General features: G+C 40.3%; 2 protein-coding genes across 2 annotated transcripts in view; both read right to left on the reverse strand.

Annotated features, from left to right (window-relative positions):
• The window catches only part of rfx2 (regulatory factor X, 2 (influences HLA class II expression)), an 87,879-nt gene extending 80,576 nt beyond the window's left edge, over nucleotides 1–7,303 (reverse strand). The window contains exon 1 of the mRNA XM_048613877.1: nucleotides 7,133–7,303. Within this exon, the coding sequence (XP_048469834.1) occupies nucleotides 7,133–7,299 (167 nt within the window). The 5' untranslated portion in view covers nucleotides 7,300–7,303. The remainder of the gene's footprint in view (nucleotides 1–7,132) is intronic.
• Nucleotides 7,304–8,414: 1,111 nt separating this feature from the next.
• The window catches only part of LOC125486433, a 30,519-nt gene continuing 24,571 nt past the window's right edge, over nucleotides 8,415–14,362 (reverse strand). Inside the window, exon 5 of the mRNA XM_048613878.1 lies at nucleotides 8,415–8,648. Within this exon, the coding sequence (XP_048469835.1) occupies nucleotides 8,415–8,648 (234 nt within the window). The remainder of the gene's footprint in view (nucleotides 8,649–14,362) is intronic.

The following is a 14,362-nucleotide window of genomic DNA, read 5'->3' on the forward strand; positions in this document are numbered from 1 at the left end:
CTCTGCTCCTATGATGCTGCTTGGCCTGCTGTGTTCATCCAGCCCTGCACCTTGTTGTCTCGGATTCTCCAGCATCTGCAGTTCCTACTATCTCTGATCCAATGTGCTCCTCGCTGGTTTCCCACATCCTAGTCTCCGTAAACTTGAGGTCTTCCATACTCTGCTTCTTGTGTTTCAACTTGCATCAAATCCTGTCCCTCTGTTTTTCCTGTGTGCAATGATCTTCACTGGGTACTGCTTTTTTTTTTTAAAAAATCCTACCTTAGCCTTCACTTTCCCATCTGTAACTTCCTTCAGCCCAACAACCCTTTGAGAAATTTGTGTTCCTCTGAATGTTGTCTTGAGCAGTTCCCATTTTAAAATCATTCCACCATTGGCAGCTGTCTTAACCACACACACACACACACACAAACACAAACACAAACACACACAAAACCTACTGTTCCTGCAAGCCTTTTAAAGCCCACATCTTGACATCTGGTTATCTGACCTAATATTTATATGGTTCAGTATCTTCTTCCACACTCCTGTAAATACCTTGGAATATTTTAATCTCTTTAGATACGCTATCCAAATACAGCATAATAGATTGCCCCAAGGTGCCTAGCAAAGCATCATAAAAGCAACACAAAGACTTACAACATTTTATCACTTGCACAGCTTGGAGAATTTCTCAGTAGAACATTTCATGTTCTATTGACAAGTTGTAAATTGAGTATTTTCAATAGCCACTATCATATGGATAGTTATTCAATAATTTTTGATCACATGAAATGAGCCCAGATAGTTTAGTCAGTACAACGTCAGACTTGTAATCTGACGGTCCAGTGTTCAAATCCTTTACAAATTATATAGCCAGGAACAAACAATTCAGGTTTTAATAAAACAAACAGCAAATGCCAGAGATCTGAAACAGACAGAAATTGCTAGGCAATCATTTCATAAACAGTTTTAAGTAGGCAGCATGGTGGCTCAATGGTTAGTACTGCGACCACAGCACCAGGGATCGGAGGTCAATTCCGCCCTTGGTTGACTGTCTGCGTGGAGTTTGCTCGTTCTCCCCACGTCTGTATGGGTTTCTGCCTGACACTTCGGTTTCCACCCACAGTGGGAAGATATGCAAGTTAGGTGGATTTGCCATGCTAAATTGCCCCATAGTGTACAGGGATGTAAAGGCTACACTGATTAACCATGGGAAATGCAGGGCTACAGGGACAGGATAGGGGTGGAGGTGTGGGTCTGGGTGGGATGGTCTTTGGAGGGTCGGTGTGAACTTGATGGGCCAAATGGCCTCTTTCCACACTGTAAGCACTCTATGAAAGGAAACATCTCTTTGCAAATAGCAACTTATATTAGGCAAATAGATTCTGTCAGTCAGTCATATTCAGCAAGTCATAGCCCATTATACACTACTGCAAACAACTGCTCATTTTTTAATGTTGAAACTTTCTAATCAGATCTGAACTCATTCCTTTTGAAGCTGTATTGGACAGCATCTCTAAGTAATTGTCAAGTTACTTCTTAATAAAAGCCAACAGTAATAAACCAGCCTATCTTAATCTTTGCAAAGGTCATCTGACATAACCACAAGTACAAATAGACAAAAGGCCACCACATAAAATGAAAGACACCAGAAATTAAATGGAAAAAACAAACTCTAGACTATTGCCGACTCTCCCCCTACTTCCTGCAAGTTACATTTGAACAGTCAACATTATTAACATTCACTAACAAGGCATACAGAAACAGAAAATTTTAAATCAAAAAAGGCATTTTGCATTAGTGTAATATCTGTAAATACCATCTGATCCAGACCTTAGTGGCACAAAGGCATGGAAGAATGAAACCTGGGCTTCATACACATGCAGACAAACTTTTACCAAGGCTCAGATAGAGACCAAGAGGAAGTTGCAGAATAAAACTGAATCTAAGGGGATTAACAACAGGTGCAGGAAAGGCAAGTTTAAAAAAGGCAGGAGTAGTAATACATGCCAGCCTGTATTAACAGATCAATTTCCCAGTGAAACATCGGAAAAGCTGTAAAGGATGCAAAAGGCATGAAAACACAACCCTAGAGAAAAAAATTCCTGCAGGAATGATTAAAGTGTTCACTCAAGCAGCAAAATTAAACAAGCAGAATAACAGTAATCCAGTAATTATTGAACTGAGTAGGTACCCAAAGGTCAGAAAATGAACCAAGCAATTCTCAGCTGCACCCCAAAAATGACAAGCCCAACTGCTTCACAAATTTTTAAAATTCAGTTGTGGATTGGAGTATTGCTGGCAACGTTCCACATTTGCGCACTTGCTCTACATCCCTAATTGCTCTTCCTGTAGTCGTCCATGGGTGTATCAAGCGAGGAATTGGAGTTTCAAAAGACATCTAATTAAGTGCAACATAATTGACTGGTTAGCAAAATTGAAAGGGTTTAAAGGGGAAGTGACAGCATAGAAATTTTCTCAGACTGGAATGAAGCATGTAACGATGTTTTTGATGGATCAGATCTATGGTTTGTCCATTTACTTTTCAAATTCACAAAGATTAGAACAGTACATGAGAGAAGCAAATTTTACCTCCGTACAGTAGTAAAGGTTGTCTAGTACATCCTAACAAGGTTGTCTTGGAGCTTATTAAATTATTTTGAGCATCTGGGTTTAACAGTGTTATTTAAGTAAAATTGAAACCCAGCTGATTCAATGTTAATATTAAAACCTGGGGCATTAACTACATTTATGGTGCACAATTCAAATTCAGATGCCTTCTTGACAACAACTTAATCAAAGCCCAGGATGTGAGAAAATGCTGAGAACTACAAGTGAAAGCTTCAGAGGAAGCATGAACATGAGAACACAAAATGGCAGATACAATATTTGCAGTAACATGTTGAAAGAAAGGGAAGTTAATAGCTATATTGCACTGAGTGCTAAGATCGTACATCAACAACTATCAGTGGACAGTGTCAAGGCTTCTAAATGAAAAAAGTGGACACAAAATTTGGAAGGAAAATGAGGTGATAACTAGACCGAGCGGTATTGATCCAAAATCTTATTTTCAACAACTAAACATATTTCAGAGTAAAAAGTAAAGTCACCATAGGTCTCTCTCATTAGAGAGGTGAATAGTGGTGGTTTAACCTGAGTAAGTATGTGGAGATAGGACTTTTGAAAGATTCTAAAATGTGATGCAATGTCAAGTTACGAGGCGGTAGAAAAAGTTTTCTTCAGGATATTTGCTATATTGATGAGGGACACCACAGGTAGTTTTCCTATCATGGAACTGCACTCTTAGCATGTGCAGTAGCAAGTACTAAAGGTTAAAGTTTTGATTAATGCTGCCATGGATGGGTTGAAGAAGTCAGAGCAAAATAAGGCAATTGCATTGTGGTACTCAAAGAAATGGCCAGTGAATCTATCATGTCCCTGCCATGATCTTCAGGGACCACTAAGCAAGTACAACAGATAGACTGTAAAATGGCTAGTTCAGCAATGTACCAAAAAAATTTAATTGCAGGTACGCACCTAATCACACTTGTTAAATTAAATAGCATATCAAAACCAGGGACAATACAACACCCAAGACAGAGACAGAATGGCAACAGATCAGCAATGATTTACACAATGGATGCTTAGGCCAACACCTGCCATTCATATTAATAAGTCGACTTCTTTAAATGTTACTATTAAAATTTCATAAGGCTTCTACAACAGTGATACATAAGCAATAAACACCTAAGATAGGAAGGTATGGAACAGAAGTAATCCTCTAGGGAGCTGAACACCAGTCAACCAAAGTGAAGACAGACTGTCCATAGAGTCTAAACACCCAGTGAGCACTATTGTGGTGCTACAAGAATTAGTACAGAACTGAAGTTTGGTTAAGAAACAAAATCTGTACCAGTGAAATACATAAGTTTATCAGCAGCCAGTTTCAAACAATATGAATCAAGCAGACCAAATCAAAAAGAATGAGGAACAGCTTGGAGAATTAGTTGGGTAAATGGTCAATACAAACAGAGAGGCAATGAAGCTGCAAGAGGCTGAAAGGTTTTTGCTCTCAATGAGGACAGAACAAATAAGACTATAATAATAAAGATACTTCGAGATAAGTTGATCTTGATTTGTTATTTCCTGGGAAATGAGCACTACTGGTAAGTCAACATTTAATGCTCAAGACTATTGCTTCCTAGGTGCTGGTTGTGAGGTGCCACCTTTTACCACTGCAGTCCATCTCATGCAGGTTTACACAGTACCATTAGGAGGATTTTGACTAAACAGCAAAAGGACATTATTTCTAAACGAGGATGGTTTTCACATTGGAGGGAGACTGGCAAGTGCTGCTACTGTTCTCTTAGGAATATGAAGTTGCTGTTGAAGGAGGCTTGACTAATTGGTGCAGACCATCTTGTAGAGGTACACACAGTTGCCACAGTGCATAGAGGAGGGGGGAATAAATAGGTTGATTGATGGTTGAAGTGCCAAATGAGCAGCAGCTTTATTCTGGATGGAGCTGCACTCATCCAAGCAAACGGAGAGCATTTCATTAGATTCCTGACTTCTGCCTTGTATTATGGACCAGACGAAACCCCCTTAAAATATATTCAGAAGATAGCCTAGACTCCTTACGTTTAAGAGCAAAAATATAAGGCAGTGTGTTCCGGATGCAACTCGATTGATAAAATTACCAGGCTTGAAGGAAAACACACATCGTCTTACACTATAGTTAAAATACAAACAAAAGGAGGAAGAATTGGAATAACAACTCTATTGGAAAACTTAATATGATAATTATTTAACTATTAAACAGCGACTGTTCCAATATGTGACATCCCGTTGGCAAAGGCAAATTCAGTAAAATAGAGATTGTCTCACATGCAATTGTAGCAGCAGGAAGAAAACCCAAGCTTTTAGCTGTAACAGAGAGACGATTAACAGCTTCAAGACCCCAGCAACTACTGTATGTTAAAAACTAAAATCCTCATTCTGTCTGAGCTTGACCCCATCCCTTCATGCTGCTTCTATTGTTCCAAAACATTCAAAAAAAAACAAAGCTAGCTGTGCTCAGAGCAGACAGCTCTTCTCCAAGTTTACAACACTTGCTTTTAAAGAGAAATAGACAGAACAAATCCTTCTTAAATGGGACATCTAGCACTTGTAGATTGTGGACAAGCTTTGGGGAATCAGGAGGGGAGTTACTCATTACAGAATTCCTAGACTCTGAGCTGTTCCAATAGCCACAGCATTTAGATGGCTGGTTCAATTACCTTTCTGGTCACTGGGGTTGTCAGGTTACTGACACTAAGAAAGGTAATCAATAGCAATATCTTTGAATGCCAAAGACAGAACATTAGATTCTCCAGATGGTCATTATCTGGCATTTTGAGTGGCAAGAAACATTCACAACACATATGAACCTAAGCTTGAATACTGTCCAGGTCTTGCTCCATGAAGGTAGAAAATATCTTTATGATTTGAAACATTACTGAAAACTCTTCAAGAATGTCTTTTCAGTAGAATAAAGATCATTGATGAAGCAGCTGATTGGGGCAGGCGCATTATCCCACACAAATCCGAGTAATGTCCACTTGATTGGTCTTCAAAGAACCTCAACCACCCTCTTTAATGCTTGCTCTCCAGAGAATTTTCCCTGTCTCATTTCCATTGACATCAATTTTTGCTATGGTTTGTATTGCCATCCTCAATTGAGACTACACCCAATAAAACATTGCCTTGAATTCATTTCATCATTTCACTTCACGAATTCAGCTCTTTTATCAAGTTAGAACATAGCTGTAATAAGTTCTGGAACAGATTGTTGGTGAGCCAACAACCATTGTTCAATAGGTGCTACTTGGATCGCACTGACAAGGACACCTTCTTTAGTTGGCTGATCATGGAGCCAACCAATGGGTGAATAGTTGACTGAATTAGATTTGTCCTGATTAATATGTATTGGACACATACGCAGTACTGAAAAATTTTAAATTGATTACGATTGTGGGATCTCTGCTTTACTGCATGCTGTTTCTGGTGTTTAGCACAGATGTCACATTTTTCAGTATGCTTGTTGTTACTCCTCATATTCTTCTGCATTCCTCATTGAGCCAGTGTAGATCCCTATTTAAACATCCCTCAGGATAATGCCAAGGCCACACATTGTATCCTTTTTTGGAAGGGACATAGCCCATGTCCACAAATTCACTTCAGATATTTTAAATCAACTTGTTCAAAAATGTTATAACACATCTCCAGAGCAGGTGGGACTCTAACCTGGGTATACTTGCTCAGAGGGAGGGAACAAATTCACCTCAATCTGCCATTGACAATAACAATCTGACAATTCACAATTGCTTTCAGCCATTCCTCATCAGCTACTCTAATTATAATTTTCCACCTTAAAAATTAGCTTCCAGTCTTCAGTCACCTATTCTCTATGACCATCTTAAACCTCCTATAGACAATGTGAAGAAGGAGAATTAAAGTTCATCTTCAGTCAGTTTTAGATTTATTCCCGAAGTGAAATGTTACGAGTGTATCGCTCAAGCCCTACAATCACTGCACCAGTATCAATATGCACTTTATAATCTGGAGTATAAACAAAAACTAATTATTGGTGAACCACCTTTTTACAGGAACACTTCTAAATGGTAATGCAGCATCATTTCAGAGTTTTCTAGAAAGTAATGTAAGTTTCACCAGCTGAAGAAAAGATTTTTATGACTGGAAACCTGAGATACACGTTGGGATTTTCATTGATGAACTCACTAAAGTGAGAATCATAGCCACACACCAGTGAGCTGGAGACAGTAAAAGTGCACATCCCCACACCTGTAGACACAGCCTCAATTTATTCATTTAACACTTTGTAGGAAGTCTGTTGGCAGGGAAAGATTTGAAGAATAATTAGCTATACATTTAAAGATTCACAGTCAACAGGCAATTGAGCTTTGGGAATTGGACAAACCCTACAAAGACTATAGAAGGACTCTGGAGGTACAGAGGTAGGGTCCCTACTTCTAGACCAAAAGGCCCAGGTTCAAAGTCCCACCTGTTCCAAAGATGCAAAACAACACCTCTGAACAGCCCGATTAGAAAATATCTACAGATTATGTCATCTTATTTCCATATTAGTTACAATTTTGACAGCAAAACTGTCAAAGGGATGTCAGTGCCATAGATACACACCTGTTGTGGTGCTGCCACTTGCTGTACCACAGCAGCTTGCACAGATGGCGGACCGGCAGCGGATGTCCGCAGGGTAACAGTCGATGCCGAGTCGGATGTACCCTCTGAACTCTGCATGCTCGTTTCTATGGAAAGACAAACAAGCCATTAGCTGGAGTAACTGCAAATGTTGTAACACACTGTCCATGGAGAACAGTACTGCAAAGATCTATGTTATTTATGGTCCAGAAACTGGTTCTGTACAATAAAACATTTAAAAAACTGCTTCTTTCACTATTTAAATTTTTGATGTTTCAGGAGTCAAAATTTTGATTATAAAGCTTTCAAATAAAAGCAGCTCATTTATTTTTCACAACCTTCATACTATAACAAAGTGTTTCACAGTCAATAACAGGCTTTTGGAGTGTAGTCACCATAGTAATGTTCCTTGGCATGCAATTAGCAGGAAAAAGTGCCACAAACAGCAGTGAGAGAAATGATCGAGTCATCTGCTTGCTGTGTTGGTTGAGGGATAAGTATTGACTGGTACACTGTGAAGTACCCTACTGCGCTTGGTCCAAATGGTGCCATGCAATGAGAAACATTCCCATTGGTGCAATCAAGTGGCCGTATTAAGCTTTGCTGGGGTATCATGCTGAAAAATCAAGCCCCACTATTCCCAAAGCCACTGAAGTTAAAGATTTTAAATAGTAAGCAGAATTTGGCAATTTTCCTGATTTTGACATCAAGCATGCACCAGATTCATGAACTTAACAGAAATTACTATTTATTGCAAATGGATAGATTCTAACTACAGCTAAATAATTTCAAATCGTCAACACATAAGTTATAAGAGGACAGACCAGACAAAGTAAGAAAATGATGTTGTGAGCAGAGGGAAAGGCAGTTCAGTGGTCCCTGTCTACAGGTTTGCTGATATGATCTTGCTGCTAATCAGAACGCAGCATCTCTATCTTCCTTCTCCAGCTTTTTTCACTTATTTGCAGGAGGCACAGGATAGCTACCTCATACTTATTGAAGTCTTTGACTCATTGATTAAGTCACGGCTTACAGCAACTGTGAGTAAAAATAAACTGCTACCTTCTAGTCTAAATGCTTTTAAAATCTGCAGAGAAACAAAATAGGTCCATCCCTTCCAAAGGTCTGATGGCTCCTACCCGAAACATTCATACCCACAAGCTGTTCAGTAACCTGGGGCTATTTACATAATTGTTGGCAGGCAGAGGCCTTGATCATCGATAACTGGTCATCATATCACTGACCAACATACTATTTGCCATCAGCCAAATCTCCATTTGTGTAAAACCCCCTGGTTCCAGGTCAACTGTAACTAAGTTTTCCCCACTGCTTGAATCAACAGCTCTGTAAATAGTAGGTACAACTGCTGGCAAGTAACTTGCTTTTAACAAGTACAATAATCCTTTAACAATTCTTTGCTTTTTAAAATTATTCTTTCCCATTTTAGTCTGCAAACAAAAAAATACAGAAAAACAAGATAAGATGTTTACAGCAGCAACTATGCAGCAATTACCTGCTCGTTGACACTCAGTTTGGGTTCCGCCAGGGCACCTGACCTCATCCAGCTTTTGTCCAATCATGGATAACATAGCTGAACTAATAACAGCAAAGCGGAGTGCGACCAGGCATACCATAAAGACAGGATTTGAAACAATACAACAAATAGCCAGAGAAAAATTGGAGTCACTGGTAATTGGGCTAACTCTCCTCTGGTCAGAATCAAATCAGGCATACAAGGAAGTTGGCTGTTGGAGGTCAATCAGTTCAGTTCAAGGACATTGCTGCAGGAGTTTCTCAGGGTAGTATTCAAAGCCCATCTACAATATCAACTTCTTCAATTTACCTCCTGTTCAGAAGGTTTTGAAGGATTGGCTGGAATCAGTATGTGGGTGAAGACAAGGAGTTCCACTATTGCTGCTTATGAAGGGAGCAAGTCCCTTGGGTCTTAATAATTATGCCAGACAAAAATTAGTTGTAGTTATTGTGATGAGGCAAACCTTAGTGTTATTTCATAAAAGTATTTCTGCAATTATTTTACGGTGGTGAATCTTCTATAACCATCACAAGGTAAGACCAAACAAAGCAAAAAGACAAAGCAGGATTGATGGCAGTGAACTAGCACAAAGAACTCTTATCAAGTATACAAGGAGAAAGAATCCACAAGTTCCAGAGGGGGAAAAGAAACCTTTAAGCAAGGGAATTTACCACTTCAAGAGCATTAATGTTAAGACAGTCATATCTCTGCTGACTGTTTAAGACTGAGGGAAGGGAGATAGAGTGTGCTGGAGGGCAGCGAGGGGGAAAGAGCAAGAGACGGTAACTGCTTTGAAAGCAGAAAAACAAAAAGCTCAGCACTGCAAAGGGTAAAACTTCATTCAGAAAGATGATAGTTAGAAGCACTGGGTCAAGTGTGTGCTAGGAGAGAAAAGTCACATGTTGAAAAGAGGCCCTTATGAAGGAGGTTGTAGAAGAAGCAACCAAAAGGCCACAGGCAATCAAATTCAATATTCCAACGAAAAACGGCACCAAGACCAGAAGGGGAAAGATAAGGAAAGTGAACTAGCCCTCTCCTCTTACAAAAAGCATCATTGTTATCAACATGAGACTACAGGTGGTGCAGCTGCAAGAAACAGTGAAAGAAATTTAGACTGAGGCTACAGGTTTGGGAAGACCTCAATTCAATCTGAAAACCAAGTACCGTTTAATGAATTCTAGTGGAAGAGTGTAGAGTGACAGATTGCAGGGTAGCTAATGTAATGCCACCATTTAAAAAGGGACTAGAAGAAAATAGGGAATTAGAGACCAGTGAGTCTGATGTCAGTAATAGCAAGATGCTGTGATAGGGTCCATTAGTAAGAATTTTATAGCAGAGCACTTAGGAAACAATGGCAGAATCAGACAGTCTCCCCTCTGCAAACCCATGCTGATTATGCTTGGCAAATCTACTGGAAGTCAAGAATATAATTAGTAGGGTTGATCAGGGTGTCCAGTGGATGCGGTTAATTTGGACTTTCAGAAGGCTTTCAAAATCCTATATAAAAAGTCATGGTGCTGTACAGCATGCAAACATACCATTTGGTCCAACTCGTCTATGCCAACTTGTTATAAATTAATCGAGTCTCGTTTGCCAACATTTGGCCTATACACCTCTTAAACCCTTCCTATTCATATACCCATCCGGATGCCTTTTAAATGTTGTAACTGTACCAGCCTCCACCACTTCCTCTGGCAACTCATTCCACATACGTACCACCCTCTGCATGAAAAAGTTGCCCCTCCGGTCCCTTTTAAATCTTTCCCTTCTCACCTTAAACCTATGTCCTCCAGTTTTGGACTCCACCACTCCTGGGGAAAAGACCTAGGCTATTCATCCTATCCATGCCCCTCGATTTTATAAATCTCTGTAAGGCCACTCCTCAACCTCCAACACTCCAGGGAAAATAGCCCCAGTCTATTCAGCCTGTTGCTGTAGCTCAAACCCTCCAACCCAAGCAACATCCTTTTAAATCTTTTCTGAACCCTTTCAAAGTTCACAACATCCTTCATACAGCAGAGAGACCAGAATTGCACGTAGTATTCCAATAGTGGCCTACCCAATGTCCTGTACAGGTGCAACATGACCTCCCAACTCCTATACTCAATGCACTGACCAATAAAGGCAAGCACACCAAATACCTTCTTCACTACATTGTCTTCCTGCGACTCCACTTTCAAGGAATTATGCACCCGCACTCCAAGGTTTCATTATTCAGCAACACATCCCAGGATCTTACCATTAAGTGTATAAGTCCTACCCTGATTTGCCTTGCCAAAATGCAGCATCTCTTACTTACCTAAATTAAACTTCATCTGACACCCCTCAGCCCATCAGATCAAGGTCCCCTTGTGTTCAGAGGTAACCTTCTTCGCTGTCGACTTCCACCAACTTTGTCTTCCCACCAACTTTGGTGTCATCTGCAAACTTACTAACTATACCTCTGATATTCACATAAAAATCATTCTATACAAGTGACAAAGAGCAGTGGACCCACCATCCTTGTGACAAACCACTGGTCACAGGCCTCCACCATCACCCTCTGTCTCCACACTCTATATAATAAAGAGATTAATGTGCAAAAAGTAAACAGCATGGACTTGGGGGTGGTGTATGGAGATGAATAGAAATTTGTTAGCAGACAGGAAACAGGGTAGGAATGAATGGGCCTTTTTCTGAATGGTAGGCAGTGACAAGTGGGGTACCACAGGGATTGGTGAATAGCCCAGCTATAGACAGCATGCGTTAATGATTTAGATGCGGGAACTAATTGTAATATTGCCAAATTTGCAGATGACACGCAGTTAGATGGAAGGGTGAGGTGTTAGGAGGATGCAGATATGTTGCAGTGTGATTTGGGCAGGCTGAGTGGATGGGCAAAAGCATGGCAGATGCACTTTGATAGCAACAATAGGAAAGCAGATTATTATTTGCATGGCAGTAAATTGAGAGGGGTGAAACGGTCAATGAGACCTGGGTGTCCTCATACACCAGTTGCTGAAATTAAGTATGCACAGCAAGTAGTAAAGAAAGTAAATTGTTATTTTGACCTTCATAGCGAAAGGATTCGAGTACAGGAACAAAGATGTCTTACTACAATTACACAGGACATTGGTGAGATCACACATGGAATATCATTTACAGCTTCAGTCTCCTTATCGGAGGAAGGATGTTATTGCTATAGACGGAGTGCGCTAAAGGTTTACCAAATTCATTCCTGTGTTGTCAGGACTGATGTATTTGGACAGATTGAGACAGTTAAGATTGTATTCACTGGGGTTTAGAAAAATAAGGGGAATCTCATGTTCGAATTTTATAGGTTTCCATATATTAGATGCAGGAAGGTTGTTCCCAATGGTGGGGGAAATCCAGAACTGGGGAACATGGTTCAAGGATAAGGGGTAAACCTTTTAGGACTGAGACAAGGAGAACGGTCCTTACCAAAAGAGTGGTCAGCCTGGGGAAATCACAGATATGGTTGAGGCCCAAACATTGTGTTTTCATGAAGGAGATAGATATATATCTTGTGGCTAAAGGGATCAAGGGATATGGTGGAAGTGGGATTACTCAGCTCAATGATCAGCCATGATTATATTGAATGGCAGAGCAGGCTTGAGAGGTTGAATGACCTACTCCTGCTCCTGTGTTTCTAGGTTTATGAATTAGATTTGAGAGAACCGGAATGAAGCCGATTTCAGCAGATGGATTGATAAATGCCGCAAGCACAGGATTTAAACAAATCGAAGAAAATATTTGAGGTTTAAAACTGAAAAGGTGGGAAAGTGTTCATTTTGCCCATAAGTAGTAAGAAAACTCCATCTTTGTTGCAGGTGATGAACCATCATTGCGACTGATGAAAAAGTGGCAAAACCCAATGAGTAGTACGGAGAAAGCCTAGTGCAAAGAAACAAATTTAAAAGGCTTGAAAAGCAGTGAAATTACTACAGAACATAGTGCATTTCAATTTGAACTTTTATTGAATAATTTTAGTCACACAGTAACAGAATTAAAAAACACTGACAAATGAAGGGAGAGCTTCAGAGTCTAGCAAGCATGACAGTCAAATGTAAAGCAATAATGGAATGGTACAGATTTAAAATACCTTTGCAATATTAAGACTCATCAACACATTGAGAAATTAACAAAGACATAATATCCTTTCAGATTCAAGGTCAGAGGAGAACCATACACAACCCAAGGTTAGACATCATGGAGGCGAGAGTTAACATACAGTACTTCCTCAAAATGAAACACCAAGACTAGAGGGCATCCATTTAAGCTAAGAAGTTCAAAGGAGACAGAACATAGAACAGACCAGTACAGCACAGGAATAGGTCTTGCGGCCCAAGGTATTTTGCCAAACATGATGCCAAATTAAACTAATCCCTCCTACCTACCTTTGGTCCATATTCCTCCATTCCTTGCATTCCTTATCTAAAAGCCCCTTAAATGCCCCTATCGAATCTGCCTCCACCACCACCACCCCGAGCAGCATATTCCAGATTCCTATCACTGTAAACTTGCCCTTCACATCTCCTTTGAACTTTCCCCCTCTCACCTTAAATGCATGCCCCCTAGTATTAGACATTTCAACTCTTGGGGAAAAAAGATTCTGACTATCAACCCTATCTATGCATGTCACAATTTTATAGACTTCTATTAAGTCTCCCCTCAGCCTCTGCTGCTCCAGAGAAAAAACACCTGAGCTTTTTTAGCCTCTTCTTTTAGCTCATGCCCTTTGATCCAGGCAGCATCTTGGCAAACTGCTTCTGCACCCTCTCCAAAGCCTCCACATCCTTCCTGTAATGTGGCGACCAGAACTGAACACAATACTCTAAATGTGGCCTAACCAAAATTTTATGAAGCTGTAACATGACATTCTGACTCTTGTACTCAATTCCCTGACCAGTAAAGGCAAGCATGCCATATGCCTTTTTCACCACCCTATTTAATCGTGGGGCCACATTCAGGAAGGTCTGGACATGAACACCAAGATCCGTCTGTACATTCAAGGTCATAGAATTCCTACAGTGTAGAAACACGTCATTTGGCCCAACAAGATCACACTGACCCTCTGAAGAGCATCCCACCCAGACCCATCCCCTAACCTTTCCCTGTAACCCTGCATTTTCATGGCTAACGCACCTAATCTACACATCCCTGAACACTATGCGCAATTTAGCATGGCAATCCACCTAACCTGCACATCTTTGGACTGTGGGTGAAACCCCACACAGGCACGGGGAGAATATGCAAACTCCACAAACAGTGACCTAAGAGTGGAATCAAACCCGGGTCCCTGGTGCTGAGGCAGCAGTGCTAACCACTGAGCCACCATGCCACCCATTATTTTGCTTTTTTTTCCTTAAAATCTCCTCTTTTAGTTTTCATCTGTTTTCTCAGCCCTCTCTTTCACTACTATTTTCTACCCCTCAATTTTTTCCTCTATTTCCCCCTCCCTCCCCGATTTCACCCTCTTTCTCTCCTATTTTTCTCTTTATTTCCTTCATTCTATTTCCTTCCCTGTTTTTGTTTTCTTTTCCTCCCTCTCTATATTTTCTCTCTTTCTATTTTCTCCTTCCCTCTCTCTCTTTCTGTCCTGCCATTAACTGTATACTTTTCCTTAAC

This window comes from Rhincodon typus, chromosome 29, assembly GCF_021869965.1.
Source record: "Rhincodon typus isolate 14 chromosome 29, sRhiTyp1.1, whole genome shotgun sequence".
Classification (NCBI taxonomy): Eukaryota; Metazoa; Chordata; class Chondrichthyes; order Orectolobiformes; family Rhincodontidae; genus Rhincodon; species Rhincodon typus.